We start from the raw sequence: 27,793 nt of genomic DNA on the forward strand, positions 1-27,793 counted from the left end.
GTTTTGTGTCTTGTTTGATCCTTCTCTTTAGTTTTTCTATCTTTTGTTTTTATTTGGTTGTATTCCATACATCTTTCCTCTGTTGCTATCTTTTTTATCTCATGTGTTTCTCCGGTGGTTTTTTCAATGGTGGTTACCTTTGAGTAATGAAAAGGGTCCCTACCCTGTTCATTGTAGCGAACTATTTTGTGAGTACTTTTGCAGTCCATGGTCCTTTGCTACTGTTAATCTCCATCTTCTCCCCCTCTTTCTTTTTGTTGTTGTCACAGTTTAAATTTGGTTTTATTGTGTTCTTCTTGGAGCTTTTACTTGTGGCTCTGTTTTTTTTTGTTCTTTGTATCTGATTGGAGAACCCCCTTTAGTAATTCCTGGAGTGGGGGTTTTCTGATGATAAATTCCCTCATCTTTTCTGTATCTGTGAATGTTTTTATTTCTCCTTCATATTTGAAGGATAGCTTTGATGGGTATAGTATTCGTGGCTGAAAGTTCCTCTCTTTCAGGACTTTAAATATTGGGGTCCACTCTCTTCTAGCTTGTAGAGTTTCTGCTGAGAAATCTGATGATAATCTAATGGGTCTTCCTTTATATGTTGTATTCTTCTTTTCCCTGGCTGCCTTGAGAATTTTTTCTTTGCTGTTGGTTTGTGTCAATTTCATTATGATATGCCTTGGAGTAGGTTTGTTGGGGTTAAGAAAACTTGGAGTTCTGTTTGCTTCTTGAACTTGAGGCTTTAGTTCTTTCCACAGGCTTGGAAAGTTCTCATCTATTATTTGTTTGAGTATGTTCTCCATTCCATTTTCTCTCTCTTCTCCCTCTGATATACCTATTATTCTTATGTTATTCTTTTTGATGGAGTCAGATAATTCTTGTAGGGCTATATCATTTTTTTTTAATTTTTGAGTCTCTTTCTTCTTCTCTCTGTTGTGCCTCAAGTTGCTTGTCTTCTATTTCACTAATCCTCTCTTCTATCTGACCTGTTCTATTAGCTAAGCTTGTTACTTCGTTTTTCAGCTCGTGAATTGAGTTTTTCATCTCTGTTTGATTTGTTTTTATAGTTTCAGTTTCCTTGGACATATATTCTTTGTGTTCATTGAGTTGTTTTCTGAGCTCCTTAAATTGCCTTTCTGTGTTTTCTTGTATATCTCGGAGGATTTTTAGGATTTCTATCTTGAATTCTCTGTCATTTAGCTCCAAGGTTTCCAATATATTAAATTTTTTCTCCATAGATTTTTCCTCATCTAGCTGTGTTACCTCTCTTTCTTTTGTATCCATGATATTAGATTTTCTCTTCCTTAATGGCATCTGGGGGTGGTTTTGTTGATAATATTAATGAGATTTAATAAAGAATAAAAAGTTAAAAAAAATTAAAAATCGAAGAGTTGTTTTTTTTAAAAAAAATTAATAATGAAATAAATAAAAATAAAATAAAATAAAAATTTTTAAGAAAAAGAAATTATTCCCTTCCTCCTTTTTTCCTCTCCTCTCCCCTTTTTCTTGAGAAAATCTTGTGGTGAACTGTGAATTATAACAAACAATGCCTGTGATGGAGGGCCTGAATTGGGGAAAGTAATAAAGGGGCAAAAAAAAAAGAAAAGAAAAAAAAATGAAAAAAGAAAAAAATAGGGGGGGTATGGACCCACAAAAAGCAAATAAGGAAAAAATTTGGGTCAAGAATAAAATGATTTGCTTTTAGGTGTTGGTTGTCTAAGAGTTATGATGAGAGGAATTAGAGGAAAACAGAAAAATGGGGGGACAAATTAAAAAAATACTATTGTATTTAGTGGAACAAGAACTAGATAAAATGGAGAGCCAGGGATGGGAGCACTGCTAGTGAGTTAAAAAGGTGAAGTACAAACCCCCCAAAATGCCACAAACATAAGTTTGAGTCCCAGATAAGAGAATTTGTTTGTTATTGAGGTTTGAATGAGAGGAGATGTAAAGGAGAAAGGAAGAAACTAATATAGAGGGAGAAAAGAAAGAGAGAGAGGAAAAAAAAGAGGGAACCACTAAAAGAAGAAAAAAGAAAGGAGAGAGAGAGAGAGAGTTAAGGGTTTTGGAGTGCAACCCTCATAGAGAGAAAGGAAGAGGAGAAAAAAGATAATGGGAGATGTAACACTTATGGGTAGTGTAGTTCAAGGAGAGGAGAGAGTAAGACCGGCAGAGAGTTAATCGGCCAAATTGGAGGAGGAAAAAAAGTATCAAGAATGAAGATAAGAGAAACAAACAAACAAATATAATAAAATGGGATAGGTTATAAAGTCTGCAGATTATTCTTGATTTTGAGAGGTTATCTTCTTGCTTTTTCTTTTCTCTCCCTCTTCCTGGTCGGTGACTCTGTACCCCAGATTCTGCCCCTTTGGCACACTCAGGTAGAGGTTTGCAGTTGATAAGTCTCTATGGCAATGTCATGTATTGTGCTTTAGTCTCGTTGGCAGTCGAGGCTCATTAGTATTTATAGGCTCCGACAGTGAGAGAGTCCATGTTCCTGGAGCCTTTCTCCTAATCTTTCCTTCCTCAATTAGTAGCCTGATAATCCAGCTATGGGGTTGCTGCTGCCTCTGCCTGGATAGTAAGAGGCTCAAAGAGCTGGCAACTCCCCACTCTATTCCCACTCAGCACAGGGCTCTGGGTAAGGCTCAGTCAGTCAGAGCTGCTAGCATAATCAGGCGGGGTTTCCGCCTATTCAAAGACCTCTGGCTCTGCCACTCTGTCCGGTAACACAGGCGGGCGCCCACTTCCGGGGCGCTTGGAGGAAACTCTCATTCACTATCTGCGTGCGCAGACCAGGATATCCGGCCAGCAGTCTCACGCTCTGAGTGAAACCCCCAACCGCATGGAAAAGTTGCAGCGTTGGAATTCGCTCTTGCTTCGTCCCCGTGCACGGCTTTTGCAAGGCGCTGGGGCGGCCCGAGATTCCGCTTTTGCCCACACAAAGGCCCCTGACTCTGCCCCTCTGTGCGATAACACGCGCGCGCACTGCCGAGGCACTCAGAGGAATCGCTCACTTCCTATCTGCGCGTGCACACCAGGATATGAGGCCAGCCGCGTTTCCCTCTGAGTGAAACCCTCACCAGCACGGAAAATTTCCACCGTTGGAATTAGTTCTCGCTCCCTCCCTTGCGCGGCTTTCCCAGGGCGCTGGGGCTGCCCAGAGATTCTGCTTTCGGCCCACAGAAAGGCCTCTGACCCTGCCTCTCTGTGGGTAACACGGACACCCACTTCCAGGGCTTAGGAAGAAATCTCTCGCCCACTAACTGCGCACCAACCAGGAGAACGGGTAAAATGGCTGCCCCGCTTGTCTTTCTTTGTTTGGGTTTGGCGCGAGTGTTACCTTGTATTGCCCGGCTTGCCACAGGATCAGTTTTTCCTCGGCTAGGATCTCCGTGCCACAGCCTGGTTCAGCTGTTTGTGCCGCGGCCTGGATCTATTCACCCCCTTTGCCTGCCTCAGTTTCTATATTCACAGTTACCAGAGAAAGCCGCCCTGTTTAGGTTAGTGAGGAAGGTGGAGCATTTCTTACTCCCTATTTCCTTCAGGGTTTGGTTATATATTTAGCCAATTTTTCACTCGACCATACCTTTGGGTGTATTGCGAAGCATCTGGAGGCTCCAAGTATAGGTTTTTCTGTTTCTGGTTGAAGATCTTGTTGAGTTTTGGGGGAGATTTATCGGTATCGCTTCCTACTCCGCCATTACTCTATTGTGAGGGATCTTTTGCCCGAGTTCCTGGGATTCTGTTTCAAACAATAGGACTGAGACGTTCCATATCCAATCAGCTGTGCAGCTTTATTCCCCACTCCCGTCAGCTTCTTTACTAACCAATCAGTGCAGCTCATTTCTGACCAATCAGGACAGTGCCTCTTGGACCAGTCAAAATGTGAGAATTTAGAGTCTCATTTGCATGAGGATAGACCAATAAGGGACTGGGATGGGGACTTCTGTCTCTATAAGCCAGACCCACTCTGGCTCTGAGAGTGCACTTTCCCATTCCACTGAGGGTTATGTTTCCCCTCCTGAGGAAAAACTTAAAGAGTGTCCTACTAGAGCAGAGCAGAAATGTCTAGCCTGAGCGGGGCCTGGCCCCCGGACTGCTTCACAACTGGGCTGTATCACAGTTGAACTGTTTGCACTGAATAAAGTTTCCTGCCTCACTGCACCCCAAGTTGGGGATTCCTGTTGGTGCTAAATTGGCATCAGTGACCATGAGCTGACAGTTTTAACCAGGAATCTATATCTCCTTGTGAGCTGAGTGTCGGCCCAGATTCCAGCAGGCCACCAGACTCTGCCAGAGAGTGAATCTCAGAGGGAGCCCTAGAGTTCACTTTTACCACGTTTTCACCACACTCTGGGGAAACACCCGTGTTTCTGCTTCGGTCTCATGAGGCTGATTTTCAGAGATCACAGAGCCAGAGTGCTGTGCTTTGGGTAGAGTGATGGGGAAGCTGACAAAGAAGTCACCCTACACAGTTGGATAGATTTTCATGGGAAGTTTGTGTCTTTGGTTAGTGGTGTTGAGCGGAAAACACGTTTGGTTGTTTTCATGTATTAAGTTCTGGCAGTTACCATCTTTCAGTGACATCTGCAACAGTATAGGGCCAGGGAAAAAGGAGGTTTACAGTTTATATGGACAGTATAGTACAGTGATTAATAAAGAATAATAAAGAACAAACTCTATGTGTCGTGGACTCACAACTGAAAATCTACTTCTGCCCACCCTGTATGTACTTTGTGCAGGTTTCTCCAAGATCAGAACTTCGGTGTAGCTAACCATCTACATGACAATGGAAAATTTACATATTCCAAAAATACAGTTCCTCTCTTCTGTTCTGGTCTACTCACCAACATACCTCTGCCACAGGCAATATTTGTTTGTCTACAAGCATGGGCAGGGCATAGGGCTGTGCGCTTCTAGAACACTTTATTTCATTTAATAAGTATGTATAAGGCCCTAACATTGTGTAAGATGATGTGATGCTGGTAGTGTCGTGTAGTGGTGTGTGTGTGTGTGTGTGTGTGTGTGTGTGTGTGTGTGTGTGTTTAAGGGAAGAAGGTTTAGGGAATTTGTTACCTTTTGCTGAAATGACACACAAGAGGGCAGACCCAACATACAATCACATGTAAACCCCTATTTGCATCAATCCACTGACATCCTATTGGCCAAATCAAGTCACAAGGCCAATGTCGACATCCATGGGTATTAGTTTTCCATCACTGCATAACAAATTCACACAGACCTAGCAGCTTAGAACAACACACATTTGTCAAATCTGTTTTGTGGGTCTGGGGTCGGGCAATGGCTGAGCTGAGTCCTATGCCCAGTGTCCCATCCAGGATCAGCCAGTGTGTCCAGCACACTGGGTCTCCCTTGGCAGCCCATGGGGCAGTGTTGCTCCTACTGCTGGAATTGCCAGCAGCATTCTGATGTTTGCAGCTGTGGGATTCATGGCAGCTTTCACCTTCAAAGGCAGAAAGGAGAGGGATGGATTGTCAAGTTGGATGCTGTTCTTATATAATTATAACAGTGTTGTCATATACATTCCTTGATCCAAGGTCGCATTTACTGCCTAGAAGAGAGTTGTAGGCTGCCCACACTCAGGGTAGGGGTTGGCACAAAGTATGATTACCAGGAGGTGGGGACCATGGCCACAGGCCCACCTTCAAGACTTTGTATCACAAATATGTGCTGAACCATTTGCCCTGCCACAGGGACATGGGTACAGAATATGTACATGTTAAGGGGTTGTGATGAAGGCATAATCTTAAGACAGAGAAACACACACACACACACACACACACACATGCAAGTTCTGGAAACACTATGAGACAGCATGGGGTCAGAGGACAATTATTATTGAAAGATTGATTGATTATTGAAGGGGAACGTAGCTGAAGCAGCTAGGAAGGCATCAAGCCAGTGGAATCTGATCTCTCTGACTGACTGTAAGGATGGAAAGACAAGGAGAGGGGTTTGCAGAAAGATGAGCAAATTTCTCTTCCTCTTTGAAGGCTTCTCTTCTCTCGTGCTAGAGATGCTAATAATTCCCTCCTATGCACACCACAGACAGCCTGCCAGCATTCATCCCCTTTCTTCTATCGACCAGCTCCTCCGCCACCTTTTCTTTTCTTCTATGGGAAGGAGAGTGTAGAGCAAGTTGGTACCTCCCTTTAAAAGTAAGTGAGTGGTTGGTCGCCCTTCCGTTTAATTCTGGATCTTAAAGCTATGCCTCCTCCTTCCAGTTTTCCAGCTTTCCTTGGCATAGTTAAAAATGTAAATGTAGAAATGCTTTTCCTCTACAAGGGATCAATTGGTCACGTCACCAACTCCTCTCCCTCCGCATGGGCTGCTCTGAAGGGTTAGGTCAGCATTCCAGCCTGCGGGGCAGTTAGTGCGCCCAGGGTTTGACAGACCCAAGGGATTAGACACTTTAGATGAAGGAAGACTATGTTATGTGCACAATGCCAAGTTGTCCTTTTTAATATTTGTTTCTTGGGACCATGACCACTGGCCTTGTCTGAGTGAGGGGAAGATAATAAACAGTCCAAAAAAGCAAACCAAAAGTAGGCAGCTGCAGCTGCAGACTATAATGTAGAGGGTGCAAGATAGCAGACAGCAGACATTTTTTTGAGGCTCATCTAGGATTAAAAAAAATTAAATAAACCAACATATAAAACTTGGGGTGGGGTGTGGGAAACTATAGTTCTGACTTCTCTTTAAAAATAAATGAAGGCATCACCAGATTCGTGTTCCTGTAGTGCAGCAGTCTACTGGAACCAACTAGAGCCTCCCCTGCTAGATGAAGCCCGTTATCCGCACCTGCTGCAGAATGTAGGGGTGCTTCCAGGGCAGTGGGGTCCCCTCCCCTCTGTGGCTTATTGCTCTGCAGACATTGGAGGTTGTCCTGACTATAAAGCCTGTGGGCGTTTTCAGTGCATTCGCCATATAGCACCAGCCATGCCTTCAGACATACACAGATTCCCAAGCCACGCACTGGACCTAGTGAATCAGAAAATCTCCAGTGCAGTCCCAGTTGGGCAGCGTTTTTTAGCAAGCACGCTAGATGACTCTCATATACAATGTGCACACGTGATACAACATGCACGTGAGGATCCCTGTCATCAAGTGTTTCTCGTTTGCTCACCTGAGGCAGTGGTGGGTTGTCATCTGTGGGGTGCAGGTGGACCGGTCCTGCGAGGGCCCACCTGCCCATAGCGCTGTGGCTGCACTTAGCAGGGACAGGCACACTCAGTGGCTTTCCTGAAGCACCTTGCGGTATTCTAGTTGGAAGAGCAAGCCTGGTATACTGTGTGGTCTGCCTCTGGCCAGAGAGGGTTCATCCCATGGTAATTATGGATGGGAAAGGTTCAAGTTTCATAAAATTTAGAGTGGTGACGTGCATGCCAGGTTGGGAGTCTCCACCATGTGTGATTCAATGTACCCTTTGTTAACCCAGACTGTTAGTGAACCCAAACTAACTCTCTTCATTCAGCTGATATATATAAAGTTTTAGTTGGGCTACAAATACCAATTATAAGGGGAGGCTACATGTTAGTATTGTACGCAATTGTCTTTAGTCTATGTGTGAATTTTTTACACAAAAAATCCCTATAATTTTCCTCCTCCACCCCTCTTTTCTGAAAATTATTGTTAAATGATGATGTACTGACTCCTCAGTAAGAGTCTTGCTCACCCACCTGACTGACTCAGGTGGTATATATATATTATATTTCTTTCAAAAAACAATGATGAGCAAGTTTAAGTAGTCAGTGAACCTAAATATAAGTTGATTGGGGCATTAGCCATCAGTGCTAATGAACATTTAAGATGCCCTTTGGCTCTCTCAGCCAGAGAGCCAACCCAGAACATGAGGAGCGTAGGTGTGAGTGTTGGATCTCCTACACTGGCCTGAGAAACGGCGCCGGGCGGCTGCGATGGTTTCATCTCTCGGAGCCAGGTTGCATCTCCAAGTGCCAACTGCTGCTCCTCAGGGATGCTGGGTAGTCTTCCAGTCTTTGTACATCTCATCGATCATGAAAACCATTGCAGTGTGCATACCAGTGCCAGCCCTCCAAGTGGCTTTCCTGTCCTTGACAAGTTGGTTGGCACTTTCAGATAAAGCACAGGAAGAAAGTAAACGGAACATGCAGCATGGCCTCTCCAGCTGCTCAGACTTGGAAATAAGAGTGGAAGTGACTGCAGAACTCATCTTCTACCACGACCATGAAGTTGCCCCAGTATGTAAAATTAAGGACATTGGGTCAATTAATCACAAATAGTAGGGGAGTCAGTTTTCATCAGTTGTTTGGACTTTATGAACTTAATAATTACAGGATTAAAGCTGTCTGTGCTCCATGAAGATAGTAGAGAAGTATTTCTGGTTAGATCTGTAAAACACTTTGTTCATTGAGCCTCCTCCAGTCCTCCTGTTAGAAGCTCTGAAGTGCCAGGAGAGCAGAGGTCAGGCTGGGGAGAGTCCAGCAAGGTTAATGAATGCTCCCTTTCCTAGCTCTTTGTCTCATGAGTGTGACAGTCCTCATGCCTACACTGTTAGCTTCACAGAGCAAGGCGTGCCATAGACTGGCTGTTCCATCGGGAAGCCACTCCTGAAGATGTATCTGTTTGAACAAACATGTCTTAAAAACCAGCCAGGATAGTAACGACCTGCCTGGCTTGAGAGTACGGAGGGCCAAGTTTTGAGGCTGGTCACATAAAGGCCGAAACCTTGTGTTGTCACATGGCACCTTCTGTAGACCCACTCACCTTCCATGTTCTCGGGCTGATGGGCCCAGATTTGTCAGATGGAGAACGCGCTTTTCTTGACTGAGGATATAATCACATTGAATATATTGGCAAGATGTTCCAGAAGCTTTAAAGAAATTGGTAAAAACAGAAAGATGAGAGGGACACACCCAGTAGATTAAATGGAGAAAGACTAGACTTTGGTCCTCTCTACGAACGTTTTCAATTTCAGATTTTTAAGCCTTTGGAATTCTTCAAAATATGTGGAATTATACAAAGACATATGTTAGTTTGAGAATCATATATACTGTCATAGACAGACTTCCTTTTTTCCAAGCTACTTCTCATAAATTTTGTCCCCCAGGACTGTGTACCACAAGAACTAGGGTACACACCAAATAACCAAAGCTAAGTTTGCAGTGAAGAGATCCCATCTTCCTAATAGCTTACAGCTTTCCACCTTGTTTCAGCTTGAAGGGTATATCTGATAAGTAGAAAATGTGGTGCATGTCCTCAAGAGGTCTCAAGTCTTGCTGGAGAGATGGTAGATGCCTCACATGCTAGAGTAGCTTTTTTGACAGGATGCAACTTAGTGCTCAGGGCGTGGAAGAGACCAAAAGTGGTGTGAGATTTAAGATTGATTTCATTGTGGGTCATCTCTGTTACTCTTGCCAGATACTGTTTGTTTTTAATTTGTAACACTGGTACATAAAGACACATGTACCCCCCCCATGTTCATAGCAGCATTCACAGTGGCCAAGACAGGGAAACAACTAAAGTGTCCCTCGATAGAGGATTGGATAATGAAGATGTAGTAAATATATACAATGGAATACTACTCAGCCATAAGAAACAATGACATAGTGACATTTATAACAACATGAATGGACCTTAAGAACATTATACTGAGTGAAATAAGTAAATCAGAAAAAGCTAAGGACTGTATGATTTCACACATAGGTGAAATATAAAACTGAGACTAGGACAAAGGTAAAAGTGAAGTGGTTACCAGGGGGGAAGGGAACATGAAGGAGGGGGAAGGGGACTTGAGTGAATGGAGAGGGGGTGGGGGGGAGGGTGTAAAGAGGGACAAAATATAAGGTGATAGAAAATGATTTGACTTTGGGTGATGGGTACACAACATAATCAACAGTTCAAATGGTATAAAAATGTTCACCTGAAACCTATGTACTCTTATTGATCAATGCAACCCTGTTAAAGTTAATTTTCCAAATAAAATTTAAAACTAAAAAATTTTTATGATTTTGTAAAGGAAGGGCTTTGGAGTACCATATGTTTTTTCTAAGTGACACAGCATGGCATTATGCAGTGTGGGCTGGACTAGAACTCAGAAAAAAAATCTGGCTTCTCGACTGACTTTTTCCACAGGGAAGCTTCTAAGAAGTCACATATTCTCTGTGAATAATGGTTTCTACATTGGTGTGTGTGTGTGTGTAATAGTGCCTTCTAAACCTATCTTATAAGCTATTATGATAATAAAGCAGAATTCAATGCTATAAAAAATTAAGGAAGGCAACATCATTATGAACAAGCTGATTACATCATACTAGCACCTGAAGTTATTTTAAAAATGCTCTCATTTATGCTGTGGGAGTTCCTTTTGTGCAGATACCTTTGACAACCCACAAATAGGAACTTCATATAATGGCATTATGAAAATAACATGGTGAAACTGTATTGTATGGTATTGTCTCACTTGACTGTTACCAGCATGATATTTAGAGCAAAAATAAGCATGCATATATATATTTAGAGCATATGTATATAAAGAAACTGCATCTCAGAGGCAGTCAGTGCCTTAGTCTAAGAAGGTGGAGGAACCAGGACTGGACCCTGGTATTTCTGACTTTCAATGCAACATTCTTCCCCCGAAAATTTTGCTGCTGACACCTCACCAGATTACAGAAAGGAAATGAGGTTTTTACAGACCTGCCTTAAAAAGAAAAAGGGACCTGACCAAGTAGTGGTGCAGTGGCTAGAGCATCAGCCTGGATGCAGAGGATCCAGGATTGAAACCCTGAGGTCACTACCTTGAGCAGGGGCTCATCTGGCTTGAGCGCCAGCTCACCAGCTTGAGCACTGGATTGCCAGCTTGAGCGTAGACTTATAGACACGACCCCAAGGTCGCTGGCTTGAGCAAGGGGTCACTGGCTCTGCTGTAGCCCCCCAGTTAAGGTACATATGAGAACACAACCAATGAACAATTCTAAGGTGACACAACGAAGAATTGATGCTTCTCATCTCTCTCTCCCTTCCTGTTTGTCCCTGTTTATCCCTCTCTCTGTCTCTCTGCCTCTGTCTTTCTCACTAAAAAAAAAGAAAGAAAAAAAAAGAAAAAGGGGTCCTGGCCAGTTGGCCCAGTGGTAGAGCGTTGGCCTGACATGTGGATGTCCTGGATACGATTCCCGGTCAGGGCACGTAAGAGAAGCGCCCATCTACTTCTTTACCCCTCTCTGTTTCCTTTCTTTCTCTCTCCTTTCCTCTCTCTCTCTCTCTTCCCTTCCAGCAGCCATGGCTCAAATGGTTCAAGCATGTTGGCCTGTTTACTGAGGCTCCATGCCTTGCCTCAGGCACTAAAATAGCTCTGGTTGTTGCCAAGTAACAGCAGTAGCCCTAGGTGGGCAGAGGAGGGGGCTTGCTGGGTGGATCTTGATCAGGGCACATTTTGGGAGTCTGTCTCACTGCCTCCCCACATCTCACTTAATAAAAAAAAAAAAAGAAAAGAAAAAGAAAAAGGAATGTCTGAAACTACAGCCCACCCTCTTGAATATCTGTCTGAAAAGACTTCAGAATATCTTAATGAAAATGGAAATGCATGTTAAATGCCCAGATATTGTTTTAAAAATTCACTTCCTCCTAAATAGCATCATTTCCCAATAAGATGCCATTTCCCCCCCCCCCAGTAACTCCAAGTCATAGACAGTGTTTGTGGTGGGTGTTCATTGTTGCCCCTTTTCTCTTTCAGCAAGAGATCCACCCTCAGCAACCACGATCGGATACAGCGCCTGCGGCAGGAGTTCCAGCAGGCAAAGCAGGGTGAGGATGTGGAAGACCGGCGGCGCACTTACAGCTTTGAGCAACCCTGGGTGAGGCTTTGCTTCTTTGGCATAACAGATAGTCCTGCAACTTTCTGCTGTAGAAGCCACTAAGCTGTGACCTCGGTCTGGGTGAAATGAGACAAGATGGAACCAAATTCCCTTGACCTTCCCCTCATTTCCATCTGGGATTCATCATTGCTAATTTCATTTTACATCCCATGGCACCATCTGTCCATTGCACAATAGGTTTCATCTGACTTATGACAGAGTATTCTTGCTCTCAATGATGCATTTTTAAGTTCAGTGAATATTTTTCTTTATATATTTTCAGAATCAGAGCAGAATAAATTAGCTCACATGTCTGTTGCGTATCTTCTGTACAAAAGTACAGCATTTAGTAATTCGTATTTCTTTAATCTTTACCCATGTGTTTGCTGCATCTGTCTCACTTGTCCGCCTCTGTCGCTGTTCTAGCCTACCCTCCACACCACCGCCAGACAGGTCTTTCTGAAGCAAAACTTTTGAGTGGCCAAATTCCACATCTTCCTCAGTCTTACCCCAGACCTGGGCTTCAGTCTTGTGTTTTGCCTAAGAGAGGATGGCACTTCCGGAGGCAGAAGGTATTGGCACAGACTCAGGGGTTCAAGATGAGGGGTATTTTTGGAGAATCTCTTTGGAAACCTGAGATACAGTCAATTATTGGTGAGTGAACAGGCTGTTCTAGGCAGGAAAGTCTAGGTGAGGTTCTTGGTAAGAACCTATCCACATGGTAACATGACCATAACAACCATTCTTAGAGGACTGAGACAAGAAGAAACAATTTCTTTCTTTCTTTCTTTCTTTCTTTCTTTCTTTCTTTCTTTCTTTCTTTCTTTCTTTCTTTCTTTCTTTCTTTCTTTCTTTCTTTCTTTCTTTCTTTTTTGTATTTTTCTGAAGTTAGAAGTGGGGAGGCAGCCAAACAGATTCCCGCATGCGTCCAACCGGGATCCACTGGACATGCCCCCCAGGGGGCGATGCTCTGCCCATCTGGGGCCTTGCTCTGCTGCTGCCTGAGGTGGAGGCCATGGAGCCATCCTCAGTGCCCTGGAGGGGAAGAGAGAGACGGGGGGGGGGGGGGGGGGGGGGGAGGGGTGGAGAAGCAGATGGGCGCTTCTCCTGTGTGCCCTGGCCGGGAATCGAACCCGGGACTCCTGCACGCCAGGCTGACGCTCTACCACTGAGCCAACCAGACAGGGCCTTTTTTTTTTTTTTAATGGGGGGGGGGGGTTCTTGTATTTGTTGACATGCGTTTCTATATTACCACTTACTGTGAACAACCATGTTAGGAAAAATGTTTCACAAAATATTGTGGACTTAGAAACCCAACTACTGAAGGTCATGGACCAAATGATTGTTTACCCAAATGCCAAAGCAACTTTAGACAGACAACTTGACTTGTGTTGTCATTTCCTGTAATGAGTGAGCAGGAGATTATCTCTATGACAGGCTGATTGCTTTAGGAATGTAATAATTTCCTAAATTGCAGATCAGAAGTCAACCTTTCCCATCTATCATCTACCTATCTGTCTATCTATTTTTTCAAACAATTGGGATTTCACTGAATACCCTCCACTCTCCTGCTCATGTAAGTGAGCTTAAAATGATTCTAATTCTACTTCATGTATTAATTTTCATAACCAATTTTCATTGTCACCTTAACAAGAGCTGCTGACTAATTCAAAATGTAGTTTGGTCTGTTTTTTTTTATTATTATTATTATGTGTTTGACAAATGGCAATTTTGAGTATCCTGGAATCTTTTTCCTTTTCCCCCATCTGTATTCTGACCTTGAAAGTTCACCCTGTTTGGGAAGGATGGAGACCTGGATCTCACCCACTGGAAAGGTTTGTGATTGTTTCTGTTATAAGGAGCCATAAGCTCATTGGCACGCCGCATACACCTTATACTGTGTTAGTTGAAATTGCCATGCTTGTTAGAAATGCCCACACATAGAGTGCAGCCAGGTGCATCATACAGAAAAACGTCCCCGCCAATTACTTGACCTACAGAGAAACACCGTGGCAAGTAGCCCCTTTCAATTCGTCCCTTTTCAAAGGGTTCCCTTTAAACTCTAGCAGTACAGAATGCATCTGTTCTTGGGCTTTTGTTCAAAATAATGTTTGGGCCTGAGGAAGATGGATTGTGGTTCTAAAGGTCTTTAGGAGAGCAGAAGCCCAGAAAATTCCTTAGCTCCTTAATTGAACTAATTTCTCTCCTGAGTTGAGTCAGAGAAGACGCAGAAAAAGCAGCTTCTTTCCTTCCTAGTGCCAGGCGCAACATAGGCAAAGCAGCAAGTTGCTTTAAATCTTTCTTGAGATAATGGAACAAGAGCTGAGGTTAGGGTTATTATCACAGAGCTCCAGTATGGACAGGACTTAGTGTTGCTTTTAAAAGAATTAAATTGCAGGCTGCTGACAAAAGGATAGTAGGCTATTAAAACTTTTCAGGTAACCGAGTGTTGCCCACAAGGAGACTCACTGTCTAAGTCGACTGACAGAGGGGATAATGGAGACTTTAATAGCTGTGTTGCTCAACCCTCCCCCACCCCAGGCTGGCAGTGACTGAGAGGAGTTTAGTCCCTCAGACAGAAAATGGCTCCTCTGCGCTGTGAATATCCTCTTCTCCTCCAGCTTTCTTCCTAGCTGTCTGTCTTTAAACAGATAATAACGATGAAAAAAATCTGTCTTGGACTTTTAATGGCTCCCCTTACCATCATCGGGTTTTGGCTGCTCTGATTAGAGAGCCAGTCGACAAGTACACAGTCTCCCTGCATCCCTAGATTGCTTTTTCTGTACCTGGGAATTTGAGAAAAAAATGCTTTCCTTTCTGTTCTCATCTTTTTTTTAAGACGTCAAAGGTCTCGGCGATCATTTCCTCACAGTGGGTGTCTGTATTTGACTCTCAAAAATGCCTTCCTATACGACAGCCCTACAGTAGCAGAACTCCAGTTTAGTTTGGGTGGGAGTCACCATCACCCCTTGGAAACTGACCTGGACAAAGCCATTCTTGCAGTAAAGGGGGTATCCTTTACTCATGGCAAAAACTTCTGTGTTGCCACAAAGCAGGATACCCCCTTTTTTTTTGCAGCCTGTGACCTCATCCTGCTGGTCACCACCTTCATGAGCCCTGGGCCACTTTACTGGCCTGGCCTATGGTAGTAGATTCACAAGGCTGCCTTGGGCTGTGGGAGCCCCGCACACTAGAATGGGAGCTTGTGTGGTGAGCCACCCCTTTTATTTTGCATTGTTTTTTTCAGTGAGAGGAGAGAAAGCAGAAAGATAGGCTCCCACATGTGCCTGGACCAGGATCCACCCAGCAAGCCCACTAGGGGGCGATGCTCTGCCCGTCTGAGGCGTTGCTCCGTTGCTCAGCACCTGAGCTTTCCTTAGCATCTGAGGTGGAGCCATCCTCAGTGCCTGGGGCCAACTTGCTCCAGTTGAGCCATGGCTGAAGGAGGGAAGGAGAAGAGAGGGAAAGAGAGAGAAGCAAGAGGCAGAGGGGTGGAGAAACAGATGGCACTTCTCCTATGTGCCCTGACCGGGAATCTAATGCTAGACTTCCACAATCTGGGCTGACATTCTACTCCTGAGCCAACTGGCCAGGGCTGTACCTTTTGTTTTCAAAGTAGCTGCGACTTCAGATGGGCGGAAATAGATCCAAACACTGGTTGGGAAAAAGGTGAAGACAGATAGTGTGTTTAAACCAAACCAGGTATTTATGAAAACTTAATGAGGGACATTGCCGTCCTCTGCAGGTTTTTTTCAGCCATGATTCACATCATTAGTAGCAATTAAGCTTTTCAACATTTGGAACATAGAAGAGTTCAATCAATAGTTGTTTAAGCAGAGTAGGTGATGGGGTAGAGGTGAAGGGCGAGGAAGGCAGGATCGATTGACCAAAGTTAACTTTGGACTAGTTCTGTATAAGCCTGCTGTCATAAAATAATGATCCATGCTAGCAATGGCCACTTTAAACAGAGTAAACTATTTATCCTCTTTACAGGATTCAGTGTGCCCCTCGCCCAAATTATTCTTAGCCTCTTACAAAATCTTTAAATCACCATTTTTCTATCAGAAGATGGAATTTATATTTTAATTGCTAAGAGAAGGACTGTGTATCTCAAGGGTATATTGTTCTTTTTGTTATTGTCAGTCATCATTGTCATCACCAACTCCACTGTAGGTTTTCACCCAAACACATTCAAAACAGTGTTATTTCTTTTCTATACATCCCCTTGCACTATATGAAAATCTGAAAAAATTTTCTTATTCATACTTTAGTAGAAAACTCACCTAAATGATCATTTATAAGACTGTTATGTGTGTGTATACTGTATGTGTGTATACACAAAAGCACACACTTTCTTACATGCTATTTTTCTTATGTATGTGAAGAAAAATTAAAGCATTTAAAAATCATTGCATATTTTATTTAAATGTTAATAAAACAGCCATGAATTTATTTCATAAGTGACATATGTGCTTTTATATTAACCTCTAAAAACCAGCCTGACCTGTGGTGGTGCAGTAGATAAAGTGTCGACCTGGAACACTGAAGTCGCCGGTTCTAAACCCTGGTCGTGCCTGGTCACGGTACATATGGGAGTTGATGCTTCCCACTCTTCCCCCCTTTCTTTCTCTCTCTTTCTTTTTCTCTTTCTCTCTCTTTCTTCTCTAAAATGAATAAATAAAATCTTTAAAAATATTAAAATCTTACATTGCCTCATTCTAACTAGTCTTGAAACTTTGTACTGTATATATTTATTTTTGTTCTATCTTTCTCTATTAACTCTTAGCAGAATTGGTTTTGTATTTTAATTTTTTTGTAGTGTCTATTTGTTTGGAGAAACAAGAATGATTCTGTTTGAGAGAAATGCTTCGTTAATTATATAATTTGGTGAAACACTACATGGAAGATAATTTTTTAAATTTTGTTTTACATTAGTAAGTGACACCAAAATTTTGTAGCTTTTCTAAGTTTTATAGAATTTTTATGTAGTATAAATATAATCTCTTTAATAATCATGAGAAAGACCAGTGGTTTGGAGTTTATTTACAAAAGCAATGCACATAGTTTTCAGTCGGGATTTAAACACCAGCTACAAAGAGAATCACATGTCGTGGTCCTCTAGAGAGCTGTGCAATGAATAATCATGTGACTGTTTCATCTTGCCTCCTCTGTCATATGGCGTTGGTGACCTGGCGACCTTGTGAAGTCAAAGGTCCTTGCTCGTCACCATCATCCATAAGAAGGTCCAAGGGTATTTGTAATCTGCACTCTTGAAGCAGACTTATAACCTCGTTATCTGATGAATCTCCAGAATGATTCCAATCGTGCTTCCCTGTGTGTCCCCCAGAACTCATGTCCCTTTGTTGGTGTAGCTGTGGATGCTGTTTTCTTTGAAAACAGGGACTTCTCTCTGGGGTTTCCAATTCCCTCTTTCTTCATTTCTATGTTTTTGTAATTTGGGACTCTCAATACATTATTCTGTTTCCACCATGAGGACAGAGAACCATGATGTTTAAAAGTCAGGATTATTGACTGGAGTTCTGTTCTCGCAATTTATATTTTTATGAGATCTTCATGGAAATCATGTGTAAGGTTATGTTATATTCAGGTCAAGTATGAAACTCTCCAGGTGAGCTTACTTAGTTGCTGCTTTAAGCTGGCCATGTACACATGCTTCCTGGAAATTGGTGGCCCAGTAACATTTCATCTTAAAGATAAAGATGACTCTTCCCAGTGACCTACCCTTCTGCATGCTCTGAAAAGAGAAGTTGAGTAAAATAGGAATGGTCAGCCTGAGATGTGTACTGCATTAGAGTGAGCGCACCAGTATGAAACATGTCTGTATGCTGACCCCAAACTCATTCATTTGAAGAGGTTGGATCCCATCTGATGATAATTTCATTGTCTGGGTTCATCATAATTCCAGCAAATGCTCGCTGCTTGTGAAGTTTGAGGTGAATGTGTCAGAACACACACACAGTGGAGGAAACAATAGCCTTTTGACTTGTTTTTTTCTCTGCCAGAATCAAATTTTCTGGCTTTTCGGAGAAATGACTTAAAAATACACCTAAAATTTCTGCAAGACTTTGCATTTTCTTTTCCCCTCTCCACACCACAGTGGTTTGTCACAGAACAGCATGGGCTTATAAAACTGGTTGCTAACATCTTGCTGCAGGATGCCAGACCTTTGAAGGCTGCCTGACACATGTCTACCTTTTCCCGATGAAGGGAAGGAACATGCGGTTGTTTGAGGGCATGGAGGAAATTGTGTTGTATTTTCTAGTTTTGCTGTCCCTCCATCTGTGGCCACTCCCAGGATCCCTTTGGCTCGCTGTGAACACCAGAACAGTTCGGCTTGCTGTTTGACCGGCCTCATCAAGGATCCTGGAAGACAATGTCTGTCTTCTTTAATGCAGTCAATGAGCGCTTGGTTGATGCTTTGTTCGCACAAGCAGAACTCACTGAGTGGAGAATTTTCCTTGCTAACAGCACCATGGATATGTTATGTGACCAGTGTTGTGGAGAGGTTCTCCAAACACACATTTCTTCCAATAAGTGTGGCTATACATACCCACAGTTAGAAACTGGGGTATTGTAAAGCCTAATCTCTTTGCACGTTATTTTGGTATCAGGATATTTTTTAATATGTTCACTGACTAAGCCCATATGCTTTGAAAGTTTTGTCCTGTATGTCGCCATGTTGTTGCTTACCAACAAGTAAGATAATACTGGCCAGGCAGAAAGGCAACAGTAGGCGGTGCTTGCTCTCTGTGTACACAGACACCCACTAAAAGGGTCATTCTTTAAGTAACAAGCCCACCTGTTTTCTTGCTCTTCTCCAAAATGAATGCTATGACTCCATTATTTTTAGAAAATTATTCTTAAGTCCAAGTTGGCTGTTGGCTTTCAACTCTAGAAGAAGGTCAGTAACTTGTCTCTAATGGACATTCTTCACTGAGAGCTCGCCTGTTACACAATGTTGCACAACAGCAAGGGGAGCAGAGGTTAGCATGGATCAGAGGATTGTTTAAGACCTGTGTCAGTGACCCTGTGATAAGCCGTTGCTGGATGTTTGTGGCATCAGGGGAGGCATTGTTGTCTCTTGGGAACAGGGCTACTTCCATTTCTAAAGGCCAGATCCAGAAGGTAAGTTGACCCTGTTCATGAGGGGCCAGAGTATCTGCAAGGCTTGGTCAATATAGCACATGGTGCATACCCAGTGTCTGCTGTGGGTGAGAGTCATAGTCCCCAGAGGACCTGCTGGCTAAAGTCTTCAGCCAACAGGGTTAAACATTTCTCTAGAGGACATACTTAACCAAGGTAAAAATGTCTTTTCCTAATCATGTCTTATCTCCTAACCAATTCAAATACCTGTTCACTTTTAGATGTATTCTTTTGATAAGCACCTCTGTTTCCAATTCAGCTCCATCTGTGCACTGGAGGAGACGTGTGTGGCTAATGGTGGCTAGTTTCTACTAATCATGGTTCAAAATTTAACTCTCATTCTTTAGGAAAGGAGAACCAGCTTGCATTGTATTCTGCTGTTAAACTAAAGTATGTAGTTTTCAGAAACATTCGCCACGTGGCTGACCTTCAAGTGTGCATCCATGAACTTGCCCACTTTGGTGAATTAACTGTAGCCAGTTTTTCATTTATTTGGGATTGAATTTTAGGTTGCTGTGTGCACAGGGCTATAAACTAGCATCTAACGTCAGGATTTCCTAAACCTCATTAAGAAGACATAGAAAGGTTGACCTCTCGATTTCCAACCACACTAAAATCATGATCCAAATTTAAAACAGTTCAGTTTGTGGCGCTCCTAAGAACAATGAGATGTCTCTTTTCTCTAGCTTGAGAAAACTGTACTTCATATGTATATTTTTTAAATGTCACAGAATGTGCCAAGTAGATCTATGACCGTCTGTAAAAACTGATGCACTTCCCTTCTAGTGAGTGATTCTGCCTCTTCCTCCTGCAGCCCAGCGCGCAGCCGGCGGCGCAGAGTGGCCGGCACTCGGTGTCCGTGGAGGTGCAGATGCAGCGCCAGCGGCAGGAGGAGCGCGAGAGCTTCCAGCAGGCCCAGCGCCAGTACAGCTCACTGCCCCGGTACAGTGCCCCTCTCCCTGCCCCCCCCCCCACATGAGTCAGGGAGCAGCCACCCGCGGGGGTGGGAGTGGGTATCGTAACTTGGCTCAGAGACCACCTACTACGGGGCAAGAGGACTAGAAGAGGAGATGCCGACATGATCACACAGACGTTTTTTAATGGGAGGCAGGTGACCTCACAGATCAGTGCTCGGGGACTGAGCCTGGGCTGTCTGTCCGTTTGGCTCCCTCCCCCGCAGTCACAGACACATGTTTCCTCATTGGAGAGAGAACTCTCATTTTTCTTAGTTGACAGGGAAGTTAGAATAATTGCTTTGTACCTATAGAGCTCTTCAGAAGGGTGGGTGGTTGCTCTGTTCTCCGTGCGTGGGTGGGCACCATGGCCCCAGCCTCCCTCTCTGCTGCTCACTCTGACTTTGCTTGTGCTGATTCTCAGAGGACCCCAGTTTGCCCACCTCACTGGCCAACAGCCAAGCCAGAGGGTTCATGGGCTGGGCTCCCCACGTGTACATACCTCTGCTCTAGGGGTACCTGCTTAAACCAGGAGAGCAGTCAGGAGACTGAGCCCTAACACATGGACCAATAACCCTTTTCCATCTGAGTAGTTCCTCCATACATAATAAAGAAGAAAAGCATTTTAGAATATTCAGCTTTCCAGACTTCCCAAAGCAAGTCCCTCCTAGAATCACAATTCTATCTCAAACTAGGTAGAAAAAAATATTTAGGGTAGAAAACAAAATATCCATTTACCTTGTCTATATCCATTATTTCAAATTTGAGCAGAACATTCATTTGGGGGAGGGGAGGCAAATGCTTTTCTGTGTAAACTTAACTAACCAATGTCAAAATAATTTGATTTAATTTCTCATAAAGATGAGCCCCTCTACCATGTTAAATAATCACTATAGTGACTGCAAGACTGGACCACACTGGTCACCAGGGAGTACAGGTCTGAGTGGGAATTTATTACCGGGATGAGTACCATTACTATCTATAGGGACTTGTTCCTTTGGTTGGTTATTTATTTTGTGTTTTCCAGTCATAAAATTATATCTTTTGAGAAACAAATTATTCTTCCTTTTACATGGAATTACCTTTTCTTTTAAGTAGGAAGATAACTGATAGCCTCACAAGAAAACAGGTATGAAAGGCTAAGCAGGTCTCCCTAATGACATACAGCTAGTATGGAATTCTGCCCTCGATAACCCATCATTTCTAGGGCTCATCCTGGCCAAGAGCTTTTGTTCCCAAAAAGTTCTTCATATATATTCCAACCTTGGAATGTTGACAGATGCAGGTGTGGAGCCCCACTTTGTACTCTAGTGCCCTTGGCATTTGGAAGTAGGCCCAGCGCATCAGTGGCTAGACACCTCGAGGGTTTTACACAGTGCCTCTCCCACAGAGTGCCTGTCTCCGGCCCGCTGGCTTGCAGTTGTGAGGAAGATGAGCATGGTAGTGGGCATGAATCAACGCCCTGGGTATGGCCCTGCTGCCCCAGCCACAGAGGTGGCCCAGAGCACACCATGGCCTGTGGTGATGGCTATGTCGTAATACACTGTCTGTGCAGGGACCAGGATCTGTCTGTTGGAAGTTGTGTGGCTTTGTGTTTTAGTTGTATTTGAGAGAAATGGAGGTGAAATACCATACTGTGTATGTAGGAGGAGGAGGAGTGAGTTGACAGGCACAGGACTAAGGAAGGGAAGTGGGAGAGATGGTGGCCAGCAGTTCTAGAAGGGCAGATGCCTGGCAGGAGAGAGACACAGGTTCCAGTCCTTGGGGATAGAGATTGGTACTTCCTTGGAATTTCTCCTGGTCACATGGACAGGAATTCAGTGATCCTCCCTGATGCTTCTGTCCTGCCGTGTCTCCTTCCTTCACTCTCCGCCTCCCTCCCACCACCTCTGTCTACCTCCCCTCTGCTCCCTCTGCCTCCTCCTAGAAGCCCTGCTGGGAGCATCTGTATGTCCACATAGAAGATGGAGAAGGTGGGTGCTGCTGTAGTGGCTACTGGTGTCATTTAGCATTTCCCTGAATAACCTAAAGCTCTCCCACTGGGTGATTGGGCTCCCTTATTCTTAGCCATTATATTCTAGGCAGATAGGAGAGAAGCAGAAAACCCAAAATGAAAGAGTTGTGTGCATGTAGGCCAGGAGGGCTGGCCACTCTCTCTTCTGTTAGAAAATAACTCGTATGTGTGCAGAAGGCCATGCCTAGCCTCCACTGAGCGGAGTAGAAAATAACTCGTGTGTGTGCAGAAGGCCATGCCTAGCCTCCACTGAGCGGAGTGGCCATCCCCTTGTGTGGGCTGGTGCAGAAGCCTGCAGGAAGGGGACGAAGCCAGGCAGGAGGACAGAGGGGCCTGCGCTGCCTGCATGATCCCCATCTCTGACATGCAAGAGCCTTCAAAGACGCTTAACCTCTGCTTTTCTGATGTTGACAATTAGCAGACTTTTACCTAAACAGATTGGTTTGGCATTTGATACCAAAAAGATTTCACACAAAGATAAATAGTTCAGTTGCCAAGTGGAGAATGACATAAAACAAATGATCCCGATGTTGTCCTGGCCACCCTCGGTAAGGTGGTTTGTTAGGGTCTGTGTGAGCCACAATGGTTTGCAGTTTCAACTGTAATTAAGGATGCTGAGAGGTAGAATTCAAGTTTCATTTTGAAGCGCCAGTGGGAACATGAGCCAGGTGCTTACCTGAGTTCCAAGAAAACAGGAACCTACACAGCCCCACACTCAATAGGACAAAGATTTATTTTTTTATTTTTAAATTCCTAAAATAGTTTTCTTTTTTTACTATCTTTTTCTAAGTCCATTTTTAATCTTAGTCACTGATAGACTTACTGGAGATCGTTTGATTTTTTTTAGTTTTTCCTGCTGTCTCCCCGCGTCTTCTCCACCCTTCCCCCGTCCCTTCAGGGCCGTTGGTGCTTCCTTGTCTTCGCACCCGACATGGTCTCCCCCAAGGCCCATCCCTGTGCTGCTCGTTGACTTGTTAGCCTTGGTCTGTATTACCTTTCTTCTCCTTCTGCGTGCTCCTCTCCTCGGTGGCTCAGTGCCTTTCCTCAGGCATGGGGTCTTTGCTGTGAGTCCTCTACATGACGATGGCCTTCAGACCACACTGGAGATCACTGTCATAACCGAGAGATAGTTGTTGACAAATCAGGGTTCTCAGTGGATGCAGAAATCTCTTGTGGGCTCATTCCAAGACCAGACAGACCTTCATGTTAGTTACAAAGGAATCGATGGAAGGGATGGATGTCTCCTTGTTGCTGTTGTCAGGATGGCCTTGGGCAACCATGCGGCAGGCAAGAACTTCCCTGTTGAGTCTGTGGAATTATGCAGGTGTGCCCTCACTCGGTGGGTGGGGGTCTTCAGTAATCCCCTAGCGCCTTTCTCTCTTTCTTGTGTCTACTCAATTTCTCTGACAAAGAAAGAGAAAACTGCCTGACCAGGTGGTGGCGCAGTGGATAGAGCATTGGCCTGGAATGTTGAGGACCCAGATTTGAAACCCGGAGGTTGCTGGCTTGAGCACAAGTTCAACAGCTTGAGCGTGGGATCATAGACATGACCTCATGGTCACTGCCTTGAGCCCAAGGTCGCTGGCTTGTGCAAGGGGTCACTGGTTCAGCTGGAGCACCCCTGTCAAGGAACAACTAAGGTGACACAACAAAGAATTGATGCTTCTCATCTCTCTCCCTTTCTGTCTATTTCTATCTGTCCCTCTCTCTGTCTCTCTCACTAATAATAAAAAAAAAAAAAAGGGAGAGAAAGAGAAAGGTAATGTTTTACTTTATTTTTCCTCTTTGGTCAGAAAGACGCCTCCCAAAACCCAGGGCAAACTCTTTGAAGGCAAAGAGACTATTCCTGCACCCATCAGTCAACTGTTTGCTCTGTGCCACACTTTTCTAAACATTTTACATGTTTCTTTGGGTTTTTCCCCCATTTTTTTCTGGCCTGTAATCCTGCAAGGTCATAGTATACCATTTTTCAAGGTGAAGCAAGTTGGTCCCAGAGAACACAACCATCCCAGAATCACACAGCGGGCAGTGGCTCGTTTCAAATTTGAATCTATGTCTGACCCTAAGCCACTGTCCCATCAGGCCCACTGCCCAGGTGACAGGTATCCTAGTGCAGGACACTTGTCTGCTGAGCTTTGAGTCTCTCTGTTGTCTGCTCACTTCCTAGGCCTTAATCAAGAGCTGAGGATCCTCTGACTTCCTTACCTGAAAAGCATGTGCATGTTTGTGTGTCTAGGTTGTGTACTCTCTCCACATGCCTTACTTCAGACCTCAGGGAGGTCTGCTTCCATCTGTCTATTCTGATTAATGTGAAGATAGTTTTAGCAAAGAAGAATTCTCCCACAACATCATAGTCCCCGTCCCTCACACACCTTCAGAGAGAACCCGATGTGTTCCTGGAATGGTTCAAAGTTCGGCTCACGGTGTGTGACTTGCAGAGGGTCGGGAGCGGGCTGTGAGGAGCGGGCGTGGAGTGCCCTGGGCCACGGGTGAGAGGGGATTGTCTGCAGCCTGTGTCTGGTTGTCTTTAGATGGATAACTGACTCGTGAAGGAGTCCCACATCTGTTGCCATAACCTCAGTAACAAGTTCATTGTTTTAATTAAAGTCTCATGATGAATGTCAGATCCCCAGTTTCACACTGCCATTTTTTTTATCATTCCTGCCTCCAGGCAGATTAATTTATGACTTTTTAAAGTGAAGATAATCAGTGCTTTAGGCAAATAAACTCTTCTATCAAATATAAGGATTCTTGCCTGGGATAGTTGTACAAACAGTTGGATTCCCATGAAAAGAGAACAGATGGATGAACTGTCAACAGCTCAGTAATCACATCCTATCCAGGGATGATGCTGGTCACTCATTCATTGCCATGTTATAAAGAGCCCTGACTACATTTTAGACCATACGGAAAATGGGCAGATTTCATGCCAGACCATACTGATGGTACTTCTAAATGTTCAGAAATGCAAATTGCTTCATCTCTGTGGAAGATCGCATGACCGCACAGACTGTGTTTTCTCTGCAGGGCGGCCGGTCTGACACCCCATCATAGGTGTGCAGATGCAAAAGGCTGAGCCAGCCTGACTTGTGGTGGTGCAGTGGATAAAGCGTCAACCTGGAAATGCTGAGGTTGCTGGTTCAAAACCCTGGGCTTGCCTGGTCAAGGCACATATGGGAGTTGATGCTTCCTGCTCCTCCCCTCTTCTCTCTCTCTCTCTCTCTCTCTCTTTCTCTCTCTCTCCCCTCCCTATAATGAATAAATAAAATCTTTAAAAAAAAAAAAAAAAAGGCTGAGCCCTATGCACTGTCACCGAATGGTTTTCTGATTGGTAAATGGAGTAATAGATCTTGTTTTATTACTCAATTTTCTCTTCCTCTGTTCCATTTTCCAGGCTAAAAATCAGGCCATGTCTTCCTTCCTAGCACACAAGTGTCTCACTGTATCATAGCCCATCTAACCGTAAATTCATGAAAGCCTCCAGGGACATGAGAGTAAATTAAAAATGTTTCAAAACAATAATGTTTCCTGAAAATGACGTGTCACCTTATTGCATGAATGATGAGAATTTGGAATTTCTATGTGGCTGATTTATCCCCCTGTCCTGTGGTGACTTGAAAGGGGAGTTTAGGAAGCTCTCCTGGCCTGCTGGTGAGGGTACGGTATGCAGGAGGACCGTGCTTACTCCACAGACTTCCAGGGCCGTGGTCCTGACGACATGTGCTCTGAGGAGTGTTGCGTGCTTACACACACGAACACCTTGAAAGCTGAGGCTGTGAGGGGCCTCCGGTTGCATCTTTAATCATAAAAGGAGTCGAGATTTTCCATCGTTCATAACTGAACTCATATTGTAATCTGTTACAGGTACTTCTTGTTAGCTAGCCTTTTTGGCATCATGGGGGCAGCTCTGTAAGATATTTGCTTTGTTTGCTGAGGATGGAATTGTGATGTTCTGAAGGAAGCCATTATTGCTGGGGTGGAGGCTGCCAGATCGCTCATCTCCTCTCCAGCATCCTGCCGATGTGTGTCTCAGTGGCGGGAGATAGGTGTTGCTCGAAGCAGGACAGGCAGTCCATCCTAGGATGCAGAAGGAGGACCTGCTTCTGCATAGCTGAGTCTGCTGGCTCTCTGTCCTGCCAGCCCTGTCTGTGCTCCTGTCTGAGACCTGAGCTTGCTGAGGGCAGCCAGGCTCCCTTCCTGCAGCCCCCTCGCAGTGTCCGGCCCTGGAATGGAGTGCAGTCCTACTTGTTTAAATACTGAAATGCATGTTCTTTCTCGCCCCTTCCTTCCTATCCTTCTCTCTCCTTCTCTCGATTTCACACTGACCTCTGGGCTTTGCTTTCTAGGCAAAGCCGGAGAAACGCCAGCTCCGTGTCCCAGGACTCCTGGGAGCAGCACTGCGCGCCTGGGGAAGGCTTCCAGAGCGCCAAGGAGAGCCCCAGGTACTGCAGCTACCAGGGCTCCCGGAACGGCTATCTGGGCGGGCGTGGCTTCAACGCCAGGGTGATGCTCGAGACCCAGGAGCTGCTCCGCCAGGAGCAGAGGCGGAAGGAACAGCAGATGAAGAAGCAGCCCCCACCTGAGGGGCCCCATGACTATGACTCGTATAAGAAAGCCCAGGACCCCAGTCGCACGCCTCCGAAGGGGCCCTTCCGGCAGGACGTGCCCCCATCTCCATCTCAGGTCGCTCGGCTGAACAGACTTCAGACCCTCGAGAAGGGGAGGCCCTTCTATTCCTGAGCAGGAGAAGGGCAGACACTCTGTTCTTGCAATAAAGGACATTTTCCTGTGAAGATTTGTATTTTGGGAGATTTTTTTTTTTACCCTCTATGATACTATGGAATATTTCTGTTGTTGGTATCAGTGCCTTTAACAGTATGGGCAGAGAAATGGAAGGCCTTAAAGTCTGCCAGCATGTCTCCTGTGTGTTTGATGGAAGGGTTTCCTGCCGTCTGACAATCACCTGCTGGAAGCATCTACAGCTCGAGCGATGGTCATGGCTTTGTGTTACAGTCCCAGACACGTCAGGGGACAGATTTCCATGCAGCTGAGGAAGAGTTGCTTTCTCTGGATTCCCATTACATTTTTCTGAGATGTGTCGGGACCTCTCGGTTTCCAGGGAACGGAAGTGTGTGACATGCTCCAGAATCGGAATCAGAGCTGTACGGGACTTCCCAGCATAGTCATTTCTGGTTGACGTGGTTCTCCCTTGCTGGTCTCAGCTCTTTGTAACAGGCGAATTGCTTCACATTATCAGGAAGTTAAGCCATGTCCACACACTGTCTGCTTATCCTGGGGCTCCTTTTGTAACTGCCTTATAACTAGACATTACCAATAAAGTGGTCATTCTAGGTCAAGATGATCAATACATGTATTCTCATGTTCCTCACCCATGTGTTGGGTCACCACATTTCTGCACTGAGAGAGTGGGAGGTGGGAGGGACGCTGGTGGGGAGGGGCTGGGCCTGCCCATCGGCCCTGCGTGTATCATGACGTGGGAAATGGTAGCTAAAGAAACAATTCTCCCAGGGTGAACTTCTGGTCTAGGACATCCCAGGAATTATTTTGTTTTCAATGGACTGGTTGGTGGGAGAGACACAGAGAGGCCAGTTATTCAGAGATTCTAAACACTCACCTGCGTCCTCCAGTTTCTTGTGCTGATAGGAACAGACATGGGCCCAGTGCACCCACATGCGGACCTCTGCCTGGTGATGCGCCCACTACTGAATAACTGTCCTGAAACAAAAGACATGCAAGGGAGGCCCGCTGTACCTCACACCAGGGGTGTCCCCAAGCAGCAGTGACAAAAGGGCTGCTTC

At 44.6% G+C, this 27,793-nt stretch overlaps 1 protein-coding gene across 7 annotated transcripts in view; it reads left to right on the forward strand.

Annotated features, from left to right (window-relative positions):
• The window catches only part of PARD3 (par-3 family cell polarity regulator), a 733,297-nt gene extending 705,961 nt beyond the window's left edge, over window positions 1-27,336 (forward strand). For all 7 annotated transcript variants that reach the window (XM_066281087.1, XM_066281085.1, XM_066281090.1 and 4 more), the window contains 3 exons: window positions 11,723-11,843; window positions 19,822-19,949; window positions 26,321-27,336. In XM_066281087.1, the coding sequence (XP_066137184.1) occupies window positions 11,723-11,843; window positions 19,822-19,949; window positions 26,321-26,714 (643 nt within the window). In that variant the 3' untranslated portion in view covers window positions 26,715-27,336. The remainder of the gene's footprint in view (window positions 1-11,722; window positions 11,844-19,821; window positions 19,950-26,320) is intronic.
• Window positions 27,337-27,793: the final 457 nt, after the last annotated feature.

Source organism: Saccopteryx bilineata, chromosome 5, assembly GCF_036850765.1.
Source record: "Saccopteryx bilineata isolate mSacBil1 chromosome 5, mSacBil1_pri_phased_curated, whole genome shotgun sequence".
Classification (NCBI taxonomy): domain Eukaryota; kingdom Metazoa; phylum Chordata; class Mammalia; order Chiroptera; family Emballonuridae; genus Saccopteryx; species Saccopteryx bilineata.